Here is a 17763-nt window from a genome sequence, read left to right on the forward strand (position 1 = left end):
TTGCGCTTGCAAGGCAGGTGGCGTGTGTTTTGTTTTTGAGATAGGGTCTCACTATGTAGCTCAGCCTGGCTTTGAACACACTAGGCAGCCCAGGCTGTCCCCAAACTCAAGGCAATCCTCCTGCCTCAGCCTCCCTAGTACTGGGATTACAGGTGTGCACCACCCTGCCTGACTGGATCTGCTGGTTTTCTTGGCAGAAGACCTGAATGTGGCTTCTGAAGCATGGTGGCCTCAGGGCAGTTGGGCTTACACAGGGGCTCAGGGAAGAACAAGCCAACAAAGGCTATGGAGGTAATGAGGAACAGGATGAAGCCCACAGATTTTGGCAGGATTTTCCCAGAAAAGAAAAACTTCTCCCCTGGAGAGGGTTTGGATTGTAGTCTGAGAAGAAAATAATCTTAGCCATGTGTGTATGTGTGCGCCTGTGTGCACACGCACGCTCACACAATTCATAAGAGGGCAAACAGGTTTTCTGGGAGTAGCCAGACTGGCATGAAGATGGATGGCAAACGTGAGCTTAATCTGGTTGCTCAGCTCTGGAGTTTCTCAGCCTCACTGAGGGCCTGGGAATGGGAATGAAGCTGACCCAGTAGTGAGGGAGGGAGGTTCAGAGGCCACTACTCAGGCCGTAGCTACCGAAAGGGAGCAAATGGCACAGTGGTTTGGATAGTCGCCCCCCAAGAGGTACAACCAAGTCCCAAACTCCTGTTACCTGTGAATGTGACCTTTTTGAGAAATGGGGTATTTTTCTAAAATAAGGATTTTGAGGTGAGATTGTCACCCTGGATTTACTGCAGGCTTTAAATCCAAAGGCAAATTTCCTCACGAGAGGAGAGATTAGAGACACAGATGCAGGTGGAAAGGCCAGGGGAAGATAAGGGCAGAGTGGAGCTTGCCGCAGCCGAGGGACACCAAGGATTGCCAGCAGCCACCAGAGGCTACTGGATGTGTGGCTTTCTCAGAGCCTCTGAAAGGAACCAGCCCTGCCCACACTGATTTCAGGCTTCTAGCTGCCACAGCTGTGGTACAATAAGTTATTTGTGTCATTTTAAGCCACCCAGTTTGTTGTAATTTGTTAGGGCAGCCCCAGGAAACTAATAAAGATAGACTGAGCCGGGCATGGTGACTCACACCTGGAATCTCAGAACTCTGGGAGCCGGAGGCAGGAGGGTTGCAAGTTAGGGGCCAGTCTGGGCAATTTAGGGACTTAAAGAGACTGTCTGTGGGAGAGAGAGAGAGACAGACACACAGACAGACTCAGGTAGACTGGGCAGAAGACGGGGGACACCAAAGGCCTCAGAAGTTGGAGGAAGAGGAACAGGAACCCAGTGTCACTGTCCCCAGCTTACGTTGCTCCATCTGTCCTGTCCACCAGTTCTTGCCCTGCAGCCTTTCACAGCTCAAGCCCTGATTCCACGGCCTCCCTGCCCTATTCCAACATCTCAGCACTGCTTCCTTCTGGGGCCATGTTGAAGAGCACTTTCTTGGGACTTCCTTCACTGTGTGGCCTGATCTTTGTGTGGATTCTCTCCTGCCCTGTGCGGTTGGCATCTCCTTCTCCTATCTCTCGCTGTCTATTGAAGTGCTTTCCACACACCGAGGCTTAATAAGGTTACTCATTCTCTCCTCAGCATCCCTTGCCCTCTTGTCCCTCCTTTCTCTTTTCTCCCTACTCATCTTGAATTTATACCAAAATCTTGTCAGAGCTGAAGGATTATGTCCCCCGGGGTTCCAGTGTGATGGTGTCCACACCACAGACTGTCCCCCAGAGGAATCTGAGGATGTAATTGTTGACTCACAGGCCTTCTGTAGTCCTACTCCCAGCCGATAATCTGTGTATAAATTTGGAAAACTCACTGTAACTTCTGCTCCTGGTTTCCTCCTAGGTAAAAAGATTGGAGTAGATGTTTTCTCTTCTCTCCCTTGTTGCTTGTTGAGACCAAGTGCCATAAATTCTGTGGATTCTGGGTGAACGACTCAGCTCCTGAGAGCTCAAGTTTTATAGTTTTAAAGCTACTCATTTGGGGGATCCGTCAGGTACCACATAAACCTTTCCTTTTAGGGAAACAATTTTGGCTCGAATAGGGAATAATAAGAACAGCCCACAAAAGAATAGGCTTCCAGGACAAGGCAAGCTCTGCCCGGAGGAGCCTCTTAGGTGTTCCTTCCAGCTCTGGAACCCTGTGGGCCCGCAGAAAGGATCTACTGAGCGGAGGAGTCACCTTTTCCCCAGGAAAGTAAAGGTGGGGATTTAATTTCCCTGGAGAAGCGGTGGTATGTGGAAGCCCTGGGCTGCTCTGAGTAGAGCCTTACCCAGAGACTCCAGGACGTCTGATGCCACAATCGGAAGGCAAGCAAAGGAAACATCTGGTGTGGTATTTGCTTTTATTTTTTCCAGTCAATCACAGATCCTGGGAAGGAGAGGCCACGAAAGAGAACAGGCGTGGGACCCTAGGGCACTTGGAGCTGAGGCTGGAAGGACAGCAGTGGTGTCCTTGGACAAGCCCATGAATCGCTGCCCTCAGTGTGTGTGGGAACACCTCAGGGCTGGGGTGCCGCAGGGATGGTTTTCAGCAGAGAAACAATGTCCAAGAGATGTGACAATCTTTGGACAAAAGGAACATTCGATGGCGCTGAGAAGACAGGCCTGGGAGACCTGGGGAAGGAAAGCTGGCAGCCAGGTTCCTCCCCTCAACCTCAGCCGCAGCGCCCACTTCCTCTCCCGAACTAGGTCCTGCTTTTTCTTAAAGAGCCACAGGGGGGCAGCAAAGTGCTTGTGTAAAGTCCCAACACCCCTGGACAAACAGGCCACATGGAACTTGCCCTCAAGCCGGCCAGGGAAGAAAAGTGTGTCTGTTTGATCTTGACTCCCCCAGTAATGGAAGAACCGAAATCCTTGGGGCTTCCCCAGGCTATGCAGAAAGAGCCTCATATGTAAGCCCAGGAATTGGTGTGGGAACCTGGGTCTTGTGTGTAATGCTTGGGCCCAAATCTGCCACTTCCTTCCATTAGGAGACTTCTGGATTCCCATCAGACATGGGCAGATTCAGGCTTCTTTCTAGCTTTATAAAACCCAACCTACCTCTACCCAGGTCCAGCCCCACCCAGGCAAAAAATGTGAGGGGCCAAAAAATGTGAGAGGCCAAAAAATGTGAGAGGCCAGTGCTCTTCTTCCTCTATAGCTTGTTGTCGGGACCAATGCTACATAATTTTAGGGTAGAATCATTCGGTTAGCCTAGCTCTCCTGCCTACAGCCCAACTATGGAATTGCGAGACATAATTCCATTTTGGCCTCCGGTCACCACTGAGACCTCAATGATGCGGTGATGCTGTGATTCTCCAGGACAAGATTACACCAGCTGAAGACATCCTGGGAGGAACAAAGTCTTCATCTACTCAGTTCCTCATTGTTCTTGGATTGTTACGTCTTGTTTACGCGGATGTACTGAACTCTCTGCAAGTCATTTGTTACATTTGTTTCTCCCGATGTACGGTAAACTGGGGGCTTTCAGCTTTGCCGCTCAGAGCAGCACTGATCAAACCCAAAGCTCAGCTTCTTCTCAGTCTCATTTTTCTACCTTTCTTGTAATTCGCCTTGCGCTGTCGTGGCTCGCAGGAGACTAGGGCTTACTGCAGAGGTTCTAGTAACGTCCCCTTTCCCTGTTCCCTACAGTTTGTAGCACCTGCCCAGCTTCAGTTTCCTGTAATCCTGCATTCCTCATAATCCTGCATTCCTCTTTCCCCACCCTTCCTCCTTCCAAGACCCATCAGGTGCTCTTGGAGTGCCTCACTGCCGGGATGGGAGGTTAGACACATAGGCTTGAGCTCTAGTTTTGCTGTCAGTTCAGCAGTGCCCAGCCCCTGCTCAGGACCCAAGGCAGAAGGCAGCAGCACCCTCCTCAGGGCTGCCCACCTCCATACCGGAGCCATCGTTGAGATTTCCGTGATTTGTGCCCAGGTCACTTTATTTATGGTTGAAGGCTTGCCTCTCCTCCAGTCTTTTGGAGCCCAGCTGTGGAAAATTTACTCAATTCCATTTCTGCATAAATTCTCCAAAGAAAAGGAGGGTTTGGACAAGTGGATTCTGGGAAGCTGTCCAGTGTGAGAATGGCAGGCCAAGGGGGGTGGGGGTGGCAAACCGTCCTAGAACTAGAGGCCAGAGATTAGGAAACCAAACTAAGGCGGCTTTGGAGGGCAGGAAGTCAATGGAAGTAAGTGTCCTGGTGCTTCTCCCTGCCCCACACTGGCCACAGACTTCCATCCTGTGGTTAGGAATCACAGAGAGCAAGAAATACTTGGTATGCTAATACCACAATCCTGATGGCAGTGAGGCTAGGAATCAGAAATTCTAATTCCTAGAAACCCTGTCGCCCAGCTGGTATCCAGGGAGTGGAAACTTCAGCATTCAAAATCTAGGGAGGCTGGGAGAGGGCAGGTGCAAGGCCAGGCGGCACTCTAGGCCACAAGTCCTCAGAGATGTTGGGCTTGACCCCAACCTCTTGGCTCCCACACTGTTTCATTCCAGCCTCTCTCAGGCTGGAGGGAAACTTTGAGGGCTTTTGTCCCGTGTGTGTTGCTGGGGATTGAACCCAGGGCCTTGTGCACGCTAGGCAAGCACTTTACCATTAAGCCTCACAGCCCAGTCCCAAGAGTGATGCTTTTTGAGTGAGGCAGCCTTGGATCTGAATCCCAGATCCACCACTGCTGTGTGACCTTGGACTCATTACCAAGTCTTTCTGAGCACCTGGGCTTTGCCCTACACAATGGGGCTGCGAAGAACACTGTCTTTGTAGCACTGGTGCAGGGATCAATTTAGACCAGCACACAGTGGGCATCTCCTCCATGCCCCAGTTGCCTTTACCTCACACATATCACCTGCTGGTCCTTGATTCTTTCTCTCCTCAAATACCCAAGATAGAACAAAACTTCAAATAGGTCTGTAATAATTCTTGAAAGCTAGAAGTAGGAAAGAGGGGGTGGGTGGGGTCAGGAGTGGATGGATAGCATACCTAGTTGCCCTTCCTAGGAGTAGACAGAAGCCCTGGCATGGGAGGAAGAGGAGACAGCACAGAAATTAGAGGCCAAGGGAGGGTCCTGGTGTCCACCTAGGGCCTCTTTGCCTCCACTCAGTAACTTTCCACTGGCCCGGAGTTGGCCACGTGCTGGCTGCACACTGCCCCAGGTGTGGTCCCCTGTTGTGCACTCCCCACCAGGCACCCAGCCAGGAGCGGGGTGGCTGACGCACACCCTGCCTGAGATCCCAGCCGCCTGGAGGCTGATAAGGAGCCTTGGCCTCATATCACATGGGACCAGCTTGAGGGGCTGACCCTGGCTGTCAGCATCAGCTGGACAGCTTCCAGATTGAGAGATGTGGAGATAAGGGGGCAGGGACTCGGGGACTCTGGGCTGGGTCAAGTGGCCAGGGAAGAGGGGTATGTAGGTGGACACTGCCAACTCCTAAGGCCTCAGGAGACCTGCCTGGGGATAAGCCAGTGAATGGGAGTGGATGGGGAAGGTCTTAAGAAATAAGACATGCAGGAGGGACTCAGGCCCAGGCTCGGGTAGGGCCGGGGCAGGGCAGGATCCCTCCATATGGGGCTGGCCCAGCAGCCAGAGCTGCTTCCTCCCTAGAACACTAGCAGGAGACCCCAGTGCACCTCCCTCCTCCTCAGCGCTGTGGGAGCAGCCCAAGTAGGGCTAAGAAGATGAAGATGTGGGTCCTAGGCCTCTAACCCCAAGCACCTCCTGAGGGGACGCAGGTCTGGGGAGTTGCCCATACTGCAGAGCCCAGTCTCCCCAGTTGGTTCTCTGGGGAGCCCCGGAAGCCCAGGACAGGCCCTCACTTAGGATCAGTGCCTCCTGCCCTTACCTCCTGCTCCACAGTGCCCTGTCCTGATCCAGGAGGGCACACTAAGGCAATCAGCAGAAGTACTGACTTCCTGTCCCTTTCCCCAGGTCCCAAGTCCCCAGAGCAAGTGCTGGCCCTAGAATTGAGAGAAGGTGGGAGTCTGCACAGTCCCATCCCCCTCTGCACGGCACCCTTCCCTCATCTCCAAGCCTCCCTCCTCCTTCCTTCCAGGACGGCACTGCTTGGCCTGGAAGAGAGAGAGGAGAGGTAGGCTGGACACAGGACAGTGTGCCCAGGGTGGCTTCAGGCCCAGGAGGAATCTTGGTGTGGCACAGGCATCAGCTAGGCTTCCTGGGGTCTCCTTCTCTAGTCTCAGGTCCTCCTGGGCTCCTCCCACTGTCCTTTGGGTCCTCAAACCCAGGGGCCTTCAGCCTTGACTTCCCAGTTTGGGAGATGTAATTGTGAGGAGAGGGGCACAGGGGGCAGTGTGGGCTCAGTTCCGTGGCACCCAAAGGTGGCATATGTACAAGCTGCAGAGGGTGTGCGAGGGCTGGCTGAGGGACTGAGTGCTGGCCACAGGCTGGCTGCAGCGAGTTTATGTTGGTCTGGCAGGAGCACAGGATTAGGGGACGGAGAAGGGGCATTTTCTGGAGGAGGGCATGGGATGGCAAGGGCTCCTCATTCCCGATTAGTGCCAAAAAGCTGCAGGAAGAAGGTGAAGATATAGATGATGTCCAGGTAAATGTTGAGGGCTCCAAATATATACTCCTCAGGGCTCAGCGAGTGGCGTCGGTTACCCATCAGCAACTGGGTGTCGAATGCCAGGAACTGGGGAAGGGAGGAGACAGAGAGGACAGAGTCCAGACAGTGGGTCATGGGTTGTGGCAGCCAAGCCATCCCACTCAGGACCACCCCTATTTTATTACCCTCACTGCCGTCTGGCTGCTTGGTGACTCTCATGTGAAAGCCTAGAATCTGGAACTTTTCTAACACCTTCAGCCACTAATTCTGGTCAACACCTACACCTGCTGTAAACCAGGCACAGGGAAGCACAGAGAAAAAGAGAGGCAAGATCCTTACTTAGAGTCTGGCAGGAAGTAAGTGCTAGTGTGAGTGTAACAGAAAAAGCAATTCAAGGTGGGGCCGGGGATCCTGGCTTCCTCAAGGTAGCTCGAAGGTCCCCTTCGAGCTGAGCCTGGTGTCTTGCCATTCCCTCGGGGCCCTGCTCTGGGTCAGAGGCTAAACCACGGCAACAGCAAGCAGGGACTGAACACTTGTCATGAGCTTTACAGGCATCAGCCCATCTGTCCACTGACTTCCCTTCCTCATAGGACTTATCCCTAGAGGAAATCGAGGCTAGAGGTGTTAAATGTTTGCCCAAGTTTACACAGCTCGGAAATGGCAAGACCATGATTTGAACCCGAGCAGGCTGGCCCCAGAGCCCTGCGTTTAACCACTCTGCTCTGCTGCTCACGGGCAGCACCTGCGGTTAATGCGTTTCCTCCTAGGCCATAGGCTCTCCTCGGGGGGGGGGGTGTCTTTGAGGCCTGAGGGACTCTGAACCCACTCCCTTAGTGCCAGCTCCTTTCTGCTGCCCACTGCCCCATCAGTCCTTCCCAACAACTACAGCGAGGACACCCTGCTCTCATGCAGCTTTCCTCTGGTCCAGGCTTAGGGGGCAGAACCCCTCCAACGGTAGCATATGGATTTTGGCAGGCGTGGTGTACCTTTCCGAGGAGAGAAGCCAAAAAGTCCACCAGCGCCAGCCGTGGTGGCTCACCCTGGTAATCCCAGCTCTCAGGAGGCTGAGGCAGGAGGATCACTGCGACCCCCAAGTCAGTCTAGGCTATATAGTGAGTTCAAGGCCAGATTGCGATACATATTGAGACCTTGTTTCAAAAAACCTAAACCAAAACCAAACCAAATAAAATGGTCCTCTAGTGTCTCAAAAGGTGAGAACTGTCGTTCCACATGGGATTGAGATTCTTTAAATTCACTCATATTGTTAAGGCTGGGCTCTGCTTTTCCATTACTTGTACGTGGAAGCTTGGGTTTCCTGGGTCCTCTGAAACTAATTCATTACCATGGGGTGCCAGCTGCATGTCAGGGATTTGATGAGAGCTGTGCCTAAGCTTGGTGGGGGACACTTGTAGATAGTGACAAGAAAACTCTAGGCTATGGAGGAGGGACTCCTGACAGGACAGGACGTGTTGGGGAGAGATGCCATTGCAAGTGGGGACTGAAGGATGAGGAGTAGGGATTTGCTGGGCTGCGAGGACCCAGGGCAGTGACAAGGAACCTTTTAGAGCTTTCAGTGACACAGGCAGCTCGCTGCGGCACGCGTGCCGTAGGTTCGCCACCGCTGACCTAGGAGAACCCTGAGGACCTGAGAGGTCGCTGTGAAGACTGAGGTATTCAGTATGGCAGAGCACTGTGGGAAGAGCAGGGAGACAAAGGAGCTGGAGCTGCTAGAAGCTTGCACTTTGCCTTTTCCCTCATCCCAGCCACCAACTCCTTGCCCTCCAGGACCCAGGTGGAGGGGATGGTTATGAGCTCAGTATGGAACAGCAGCCTGGCTTGGATCTCTGCCTTGCCACTCACTAGGTGGGAGACCCGGGACGGACATTCAATCTCTCCATGCCCGTGAGCCTGTGAAGGAAGGGGAGAGTGCTGGCCCCACGAGGTTGTCATGAGAGAAAGACTGCATGTGCAGGGCACCTAGCTCGGTGCTGACATGCAGTCAGCCCTAGTGAATGGTAGCTACGGCAAGGGTGTTACTGTCACTGTCTGCAGAAGGGCAGGTGCCCTCCTGAAAACAGGTGCATGCTGCCAGTGAGACTCGGGTGGCTCAGTATCTCATCAGAGAGGCAGACATGCTCCGAGGGCAGCTGTGTGGCCTTGGCCAGGACTCGGGTCCTGCACGTGTGTGCCAGGCAGTACTGAAGGAAGAGCACTGGGCAACATGGCCTGGAGTTAGGATGTCTGGGTTTGGGTCCTGGCTCTGACTCTCAGGGTCGACTCATCCGTTTCGACCTCAGTGTCCTCACCTACCAAATGGGGTGGTAACAATGCCCATGCCCACACACGGCAGTGCAGAGGAGCATCGACAGTTATTATTCTTTAGTATAATTCTACTCCATACCACTCTGCTGGACTTGACTTGAGTTCCCAAGTGAATTTTCCTTCTGTAGAAAGAACAAGTGGAGGGGCCAACTCCTCTGCTACGGGCTGGTTAGCAGTCACAGCTGCCAGCCTAGGTTAATAAACTGCTGATCTCGCTTATCAATCAATAGCTTGCTTGGTTGATTTCCCAGAGCCTGGTCACCCTTGGCTGAGCTAATGAAATGGAATCTCTCAGCCTAGAAGGATTGGACCTGAGCAGGTCTGGGGGTGGCCTCTCCAAAGAGCACCCATCCAGGAGGCTCCCTACAGTGGCCAGCTGGCTTTTCTCTGAGGAAAAGAGGCTCGGAATGATTTCCGCCTCTGCCCTTGGCCTTGGCCATGGATGCTTATCTATGTGGTGCTTTTGGGGGTGGCCTGCCTCAAATTTCAACCCCACTGCCTGGCACCATCATCCTTCACTGTAACCTGTGACTCCACCGAAGGCTCTTCATTAATTTATTCTCAACAGTATTTGGTGAGCGCTTACTACGTTCCAGTGAATGTGCCCTCTAGAACTGACAGACGAAAGACATTACCAGAGATTCTGTTATGGGCGTGAGTTCATTACTGGGGATAGCAATCTGCTGGGATCTCCCTGGGGGATGGAAAGCACTGTCTGGCTTCTCAGGTGAAACCAGGTATCTTGGTTAGGGCTAACATCCTAGTGGGGAGTGAGAGCTAGTTGGCTGCTAGTAACTGAGGTGACTGCTGACACCTCAAAGGACAGCAGGTGCTTGAGTCAGTAGCCAACTGAGCACCAGACCCTTCGGAAGGAGCACTTGAGATGGGCACAGGCACGGGACGAGGCAGCAGCGGGACTAGGATGCTCTTTACTCATGTTGGAGGAGTCCCTGTCCTTGCCAATTCTCTGGGCCGTGCCACTGTTTTACATTTGAGGCAGAGTCTCTGCGAGGTGATGGCTTGCAGATGGTCACTGATTCAGGCCCAGAACCAGGTTCCCCACCTCCTGTGCCGGTGGAGCTGGAGGAAGACTGGGCTTGCGGGGAGGCAGGAGGGGCCTCCACAGGGCAGAGGTCCCCCTCCCCCCACCAGGGCTACACCTGCTTAGGGCCCAGCTGCACACCTGGCCTGACACTGCTCTGTCAGGACTAAGGCCTGTAGCTGCTGTTCCCCCAGACCCGGCCTCAGAGATGAGGCTGACGTGCTCTGGGACAACCATGCATGGAAAGCCCAGCTCAGAGCCACTATCAGGGAGGCACTGAATACAAAGAGCTGGGGTTGCAATGTGTCAAACTAGCATAAAAAGGAACTCGTGGACTGTATCCATCCTACAGAAATGCCAGCCTGGGTGTGCAAAGTAGCACACCCAGTCTCTTCTACCAGTGTTGGTTCTAACAGTGATTCACTGGAAACAGCCCAAACTCTCCACAGGGGGTTAGTAAATGAGTCAACAACAGTACTGAGGCTGCAGCATCTCTGATATATGCTACTATGAGAAAAAGGCAGGCAGCAGAAAAATCCATTTCATACAATCCCACAAAGCAAGACATGTCACAGGAGCCTAGACAGCACGTAACTATTTGGAAAGGTCTAGAAGGAGAGACAACTGCCCAGAGGGGAAGACAGTGAGCATAAGGTCACAGAGGTGTTTATCTATTTTAAGAAATTAAACACGAATACGAATATATATTCATGCATTATGAAGTTAGAAATCAAAAATAGAAGAGGGAAAATAACACAACTCTGTCATTTAATGCTCACTGTAGATCTTTGCGACAAGTGTTGCATCACCATCTCCATCATTGCTGAGGAGCCTGAGGCACAGACAGCCTAAGTGACATGCACACTTCCCACAGCCAAGAGGACAGCTCAAGTCTTCTGATTACAAATCCCAAGAGAAATGACCATGGTGTATGTATGTGTGGGTGTATGTATGTGCAGAAGGATGGAAGGTGGAAAGAGAAGCAAACACCTCATGGCCCCGTGCAATGCAGGCTTCCTGGGGCAATGCAGAGGGCATTGGTTTCACCTGGCCCTGCCTCCACTTTCTGAACTGGAGGGTAATCTGGGACTTTGGGGAGGCTTAGGAGAAGGGACTCTGTGCCCAGCTTGGGCTGCAGGACAGCTGGGGCAGCAGGGGAGTGGGGAGAAGCCACTGAGAGCAAGCCTGGGCTCCGTTTCTTGCCTGATGCCAATAGAAGGCACTTCTTCTCACTGACCTTGATGTCAGAATTCTTAAATGTGCAGCCAACGTTTGCAACCTCAGGCAAGCCACTGAAGGAGCAGAGTCTAGCATCAGAGCCAGAAAGCCTGGCCCAGGATGAAAAAGGAATAGTGTATAATTATGCGTGCATGAAAGAGTCCATTATGAGAGAGGGCATGAGTATAATGCAGTACCTAACAGCACAGGCTGGGGACACGAATAGCCTGGGCTTAGGTCTTGGCTCTGACCCTAGACAACTCCCTGTTCCTGACCAGTCAAGCATTACTGATCAGTGATGATACGCACGCATTGTCTAAGGGCTTTCATATGTCGATTAACGTAAAACTCACAACCTAGGAGATGGGTATGATTACTACAAATCAGGAAACTGAAGCACAGAGATGTTGCCTAATTTGATTTAGTTCACACAACCAGAATGTGGCAGAGAAGGGTTCTGAACCTAGTGACCCTGGCTCCAAAACCTGGTGCCCTAAGTGGAAAGGTTAACACAATAAAGGAAGGGGTTACCACCTATCATGTGCCCTGGCCAGTTTCCTTTTTTCTTCCCTGCATATGATCTTATTCAGTCATTACGACAGCCTTGTGAAAATAATCATGCTATTTTAAAGATGAGGCACCTGATTTTAGTCATTTGTAGGAAAATGGATGCATCTTGAGACCATAATGTTAAGTGAAATAAATCAGACACACAAACTTAAATATTGCATGGTTTCTCATATATCAGAAACCCAAAGTATAAATAATTTAAATATTAGTAAAATAAAGGAGGGATAATAGGAATCAGGGAGATAGATCTTCGGCAAATGGGAAAGTGATCTAAAGATGGAAGAAAGAAAAGAGAAGGGGAACTAAAAGAATCAAGATATGTTCTGTACATGTACCAACACCCCATGATGAATGTGATCACTACGTACTATAAACATGTGCTAATGAACAAAATTTAAAAAGAAAACATCATGCCTATCTCAAAAAGTTGTTACAAAGATAATATATATAAAGTGCTTATAATCTTGTCTCATGTATGATAAATGCTTAATCAAATTCATAATTAAAGTGTAACAATAGATCATAGAGAGATAAAAAAAAAAAAAAGATGAGGCACCTGAAGCACAAAGAGGTCAATGAGCTTGTCCAAGGTCGCACAGTGGGAAGGAGCAGTGAGGCCTTGGATGTAGTTTTTTTTGAGACAGGGTCTTGCTTTGTAGTTCAAGGCTGGTCCTAGACACACTATGTATCCCAGTGGCCTTGAACTACCAGTAATCCTCCTGCCTCAGCCTCCCGAGTGCTGGGATTACAGGCATGTGCCACCATGCCCAGCTGGAAGTAGTTTTGTGGGGTGCACTGGTCAGCTGAAGCTTCCTCCATCCCACATGGCCCAGTCCCTTCCTGCCCGTAGGGTCCCTTCCTGGCTGTGCCTTGGAGAACATTCCTGGGCATGAGAGAGCTGCTGACCTGGACACTCCTGCCTGCTGCCCACAGGGCCTTTGAATCACCCCTCTTTTGGTCCCCACCTTTGGGATGGGGGAGTTCTCTAACCTCCCCCTGCCAGGTGCTGTGCCCATCTGCGTTTGAGCAGGGCGTTGGTTCCAAGGATTAGCACCTTTAGAGGTGATGCTGAGGTGAGGTGGGGGATGGGGACACTGCCCACATCCTCTTAGCCCCAGTCAGCTTCCAGAAGGTTCAGGGGAGGCCTCAGGGCTGTTTTCAAGGCAGGGTAGGGGACAGAATAGATTCTCACTGATTTTTCCAGCCTCATGTAACCCCCCCCAGCAAAAGAGCCTCTAAGCTGAAGGAAATGGGAAAATCTGAGATAAAATTGTAACTCAGACACATCCAACCATTTTTAATTTTCAAAGTGTTGTCCTAATTGAGAAGAAGGTGGTGTGTACATCACAGCCTCCACTAGAGGAGCGGAGTGAGGAGTGGGGTGGGGTCATGGGGTCGGGGAGATTGCAGCGTTTTTTCTGGAACCTCCCAGAAAGCAATTCCCTGCCTCAGCCTATCCTTAGAGGAGACAGAGGTGGAGAGGGCCTCTCTGGATCTGGAGAATCTGTCTGGGCCTCTGTTTCCCACCGGAGAGATGGTAGGCTGAATTTCATCCAGTGCGTCTGTGAACGCTCTGTGTGTGTGTGTGTGTGTGTGTGTGTGTGTGTGTGTGTGTGCGCGCGCGCACATGTGTGTCTGGACCTGTTCTCTCTGGGCCTGCAAAGCCCAAGGACCTCATGCATCAACATGGTATCGGGGTCAATGTCCAGCACTGGAGGCCCAGTGCTCCACCGCATCTTCCTGTCCATCAGACCTGGCAGCACCTAATCTTGACCACACACATTCACCCTGCCACCCTTTCCCTGACCCCTAACTGGTCTCCCAGCCCCGGGCCTATCTACTTGGCTCCTCACTGAAGTGAGGTGACTGTGATCTTCTTCAACTACTGGTGGCTCCCAAGGTCCTGACTCGGACTGGGCTGGGCAGGGAAGGGAGAGCTCCATTATCAGAGGACCCATCACCTCATTTCTAAACACTTATGCCTAATTTCTTCCCTACCTATTTGGACTTGACTTCCTGGTTTGGGCAGCTCAAAAGGTCCAACTGTGGGAGGAAGCAACTTTCCCAGTCACATGGACCATGGAGCTCCAGCCATTGCGAAAAACCAGCTAGCTAGACCCTTGGCCTCAACCCTCTGTCAGGTCCTGCCCCAGACCCTCAATCCTCCCTGATCACCCCGCCCCATGAGTGTCTACACAAAAGCACCCAAAGAGAGGGCACTAGGGGGGAAAGAAGGATGCAGTCACTGCGAGGCCAATGACTTTCAGTGGACTCACCCACTTCTTACTGGCATTTGAGTTCTGGCATCCAGTGAGGGACATGAGTGACCCTGAACACACAAGGCTTCCTTACAATGTGCCAAGGCTGGATTGTAAGGAGAGTCTAAGAGGGGGCCTGTCCCCCAAGGCTGGTCTCCCCACCTCCTAAATTGCAGCCCAGTTCAGTGATGATCCTGCCTTCAAAGATGGCAGAATGTCTTAGGGTGGAGGCCAAGGTTTCTAAGACAGAAAATTGGCTCCTCCCAGCCCCTGTAGCTCAGGCTGATGGGAGCTGGTAGAGAAGGTGCTACTGGGGGCCAGGGGCCTTTGACATGTCTCTTCGCCCCTTCCTCGAACATTCTAGATGACTCAGAAAAAGAGGCAAGGGTGTGCTGAGGGTAGATTGCAGTTCTTGCCTAGTTACAGTGCAAGGAGAGCCCCCAATTATGCCAGGAATCCCCCCAAAGGCTAGAGAAGGAGAAAACAGGACATACAGGTGGAAAAACAAGGGGGCAACAGGCTCGCTAGACCAATGATGGAAGCAGAACTGGTGCGAGGCCAAAACATGCTTCTGATCTGGGGCCAATGAAAGGCACAGGGATTTCAGTTCTTATGAGGCAGTCTCAAAGGGTCCCTGCCCACCTGAAACTAGGAGGAAAAAGTGGAGTGAGTCTGGTGGGACCCTGGGTAACCATCTTCCACCCTCTGTAGAGGCACCTACCCGTGTGCTTTCTCATCCACTCTTTATGTAACCTGCAAGAGGATCCCATCAAGGCTTTCTGGTGTGTTGATCTCAAGAGACATTAATGGAATAATTGGGCACAGCAGTTTCTCCTTCTCCCCACTGTGACTCACAGGAGACTGATGAAGCAGCACCTCATTCAACTCCGTAACCCATGACAATGACATTTGAGCACCTTGTGGGGCCTGGCCCTGTTCCTTGCCACACCTCTCAGGCATTCATTCATTCCCCAACATCTGCAGGTACCTACTGTGTGCTAGGTGCCTACTGTGCAAGCCACACAAAACCCCCTGCTTTCAAGGAACTTGCATTCTGCTACAGAGAGAAAAACAATAAACAACAGATCAGAAAAATATACAGTGTGTCAGAGGATGAGAGCACTATGGAGAGAGAAAGATCTGTAGAATGGGAGGGGAGCACTAGCTCGGGTGCATAGCATTGTTGTACTGACACAAACCCTTGAAGGAGGAGACAGAGAGCTAGGAATGCCGGGTGGGGGTGCAGGGGGAGCCTGTGTGCTTGGGCAGCAGGGGCCAGCAGGGCTGCAGCAGAGTGGGCGAGGGGGCAGGCTGGAGGGGACTGTGGGAAGTGACTCCTAGATGCCACATGGACAATGACCTGACCTGTGTCACCCCAGCTGCTGTGCGGGCAGGCTGTAGGAGGCTACTGCAACATGCCCAGCAGGGGTGACGGTGCCTGGTGCCTGGGAGGGCTGGAAGGTGGACAGAAGTGGCCAGGTTCTGGATAGAAGGCGGAGCCATGGGATGTGCTGCTGGGCCTAATATGTGATGTAAGAAAAACAGAAGAGTCAAGGATGCCACCAAGATGTTTGTCCTGAATAAATGGAAGTTGGGGAAATCTGTGGGAGAAGCAGGCGGCCAGGGAAAGAACAGGAGGTCAGTTGGAGGAGCCTGGGTAACTTCAAATGGGGACACTTGACCAGGAACAGGACATTCTAGTCTGGGAGGGGGAGAAAGAGAGAGATTAATCCATCGATCGATCCAGGCTGGAGATGTAAATTGACAGTCATCAGCATAAAGAATGGTATTCAAAGCCCTGAGCCTCCTTGAAATCCTTAGTGAGAAAGAGCAAAAAGAGCAGGGAGCCAGAGCAGGCATCGAGAAGGGACAGGCTGGAGAAAAGCAGGGGCTGAGGGGCTGGCGGGGGTGCTGACGCTGAGGGAAGAAGACACTTGAGGGGGAAGTGAACAACTGCATCAAGTGATGCTGAACTTCAGGCAAGAGGCCAGCTGAGATATGACTGGTGGATTTAGAGACCACTGGTGGTCTGGTTGAGAGCATTTTTAAGAGTTGAGTAGGCTGGGGGTGTATCTCAGTGGCAGAGCATGTGCTTAGCATGCAGGAAGCCCTGGGTTCAATCCCTGGTACCACACGCACACACACACACACAGTTAAGAGAATGGGAAGGGAAAAGGAGAAGAGGAGCTGGGGATGAGGAGCGTAGAGCCTCTTCTAAGGAGTTTTGCAATCTACAGGCAGCAGAGAATGGGGCAGGAGCTGGAGGGGCTGTGAGTCAGGAGCGTTTTGTTGGCTTTTTGTTCAGATGTGAAAATTGTACCATGTTTCCACGCTGATGGGACCAACCCAGCAGAGAGGGCTATGTGAGTGATGCAAGGGAGAGAGGGGGAAAATTTCTGGGGAGACTTCCCCAGCCTCAAACCGACAGAAGTTGTCCTCTTTGAGGGTGACTACAGGGGAACTGGGGATGGCGCCAGGCTAGGCACAGGACACCTGGTTCTTGATCTGCTAGATCTGCCCCTTACCACTCAGGGGTCCTGACGTGGAAGGCCATTCCTGTAATAACAGCCCTGCCTCTCTCCCCACACCGTGGTAGAGTTGAGATCCAATGAAGTAATTCCAACAGGTGTGAAAGTGTTTTGCAGAATGTAGTGGGTGGAACAGGTGGCTGGGAATATTTTTATTCATCGAAGAACATTAGGGATTATTAAACAGATTGAAGGGCTTTCTATTCAAACAAGCCTGACTTGTATGTACAGCCTCCCCACACAGCTCCCACACTTGTGTGTGACCCCATCCACCTGAAGCCAAGTATAGACCTCAGCCCTCCACGGATGCTCCTCCTCCTCCAATTCCACCATTCCCACCTCCACTGGTCTGACCTCCCACCTCTCCTGTCCTTGGCAAATACTGTTTTTTTTTTTTTTTTTTTTTTTTTTTTTAGACAGGTTCTTACTAGCTATGTAGTTCAGGCTGGCCTCAAACTCACTATGTAGCCTATGCTGACCTTGAACTTGGACAATCCTCCTCCCTCAGCATCCTGAGTGCTGGGACAACAGGCATGTGCCACCATGCCCGGCAAATGCTGCCTTCTGAGGCCTCCAGATGCTGCTACCCAGGCTTGCTGTCTTGTATGCTGCCACCCTCTTCTTTCTTTCCTCAAAGCCCCATTTCCCACCCATCGTTTTCAAGTACACTTTTATTTAAAGGGGATGGTCTGGAGGTGAGAACACTGGTCCAGGACCCAGGAGAAGTGAGTGTCTTAGAGTGACCAAGCATCCCAGTTTGCTTGGGATTTTCGGGTTCACCAAGAAGTGGGACTTTCAGTGCTGAAACTGAGAATGTCCCAAGTAGACTGGGGCAAGCTGCCACCTTATTCTTGACCAAGCCCACACCTAGGTGATTTGTCATTATCTTGCCAGGAGGCCTTGGACCCATCAGCTAACTACTCTGGAGTTAGTAAGGGAGAATGTTCTTCACTGTTTTCACTGGCAGTGGGTGTTTACTTTGGCTGCCTCTCCATGAAGACCTCACCACTTCTTGCCTACATGGCTGTATCCTGGGGCACCATCTGACTAGGAGCCTGGAGCCCATCTGAGCAGGGTTAAGCTCCTCTGGCAGAAGTTTGTCCCTGGTCACCTCTGTCTCCTGGGCATCTGCTTCCAAGCACTCCGCACCTAGCCTCTGTCCCTGAGTGGGACTCTGGAGCCAGACCACCCAGAGTCTCAGTTTGCCCCTAGTACTTCCTAGGGTGCTGTACAACT

The 17763-nt window shown here is 51.9% G+C and overlaps 1 protein-coding gene across 2 annotated transcripts in view; it reads right to left on the reverse strand.

Moving 5' to 3' along the window:
* Nucleotides 1–2366: 2366 nt before the first annotated feature.
* Faim2 (Fas apoptotic inhibitory molecule 2) overlaps nucleotides 2367–17763 on the reverse strand; it is a 32868-nt gene continuing 17471 nt past the window's right edge. For both annotated transcript variants that reach the window (XM_004863009.4, XM_004863008.4), the window contains one exon: nucleotides 2367–6676. In XM_004863009.4, coding sequence (XP_004863066.1) covers nucleotides 6527–6676 — 150 coding nt within the window. In that variant the 3' untranslated portion in view covers nucleotides 2367–6526. The remainder of the gene's footprint in view (nucleotides 6677–17763) is intronic.

The sequence above is a fragment of the Heterocephalus glaber genome, unplaced genomic scaffold (assembly GCF_053883595.1).
Source record: "Heterocephalus glaber isolate CG9 unplaced genomic scaffold, H.glaber_assembly_v1.0 deba00001733, whole genome shotgun sequence".
NCBI lineage: Eukaryota > Metazoa > Chordata > Mammalia > Rodentia > Bathyergidae > Heterocephalus > Heterocephalus glaber.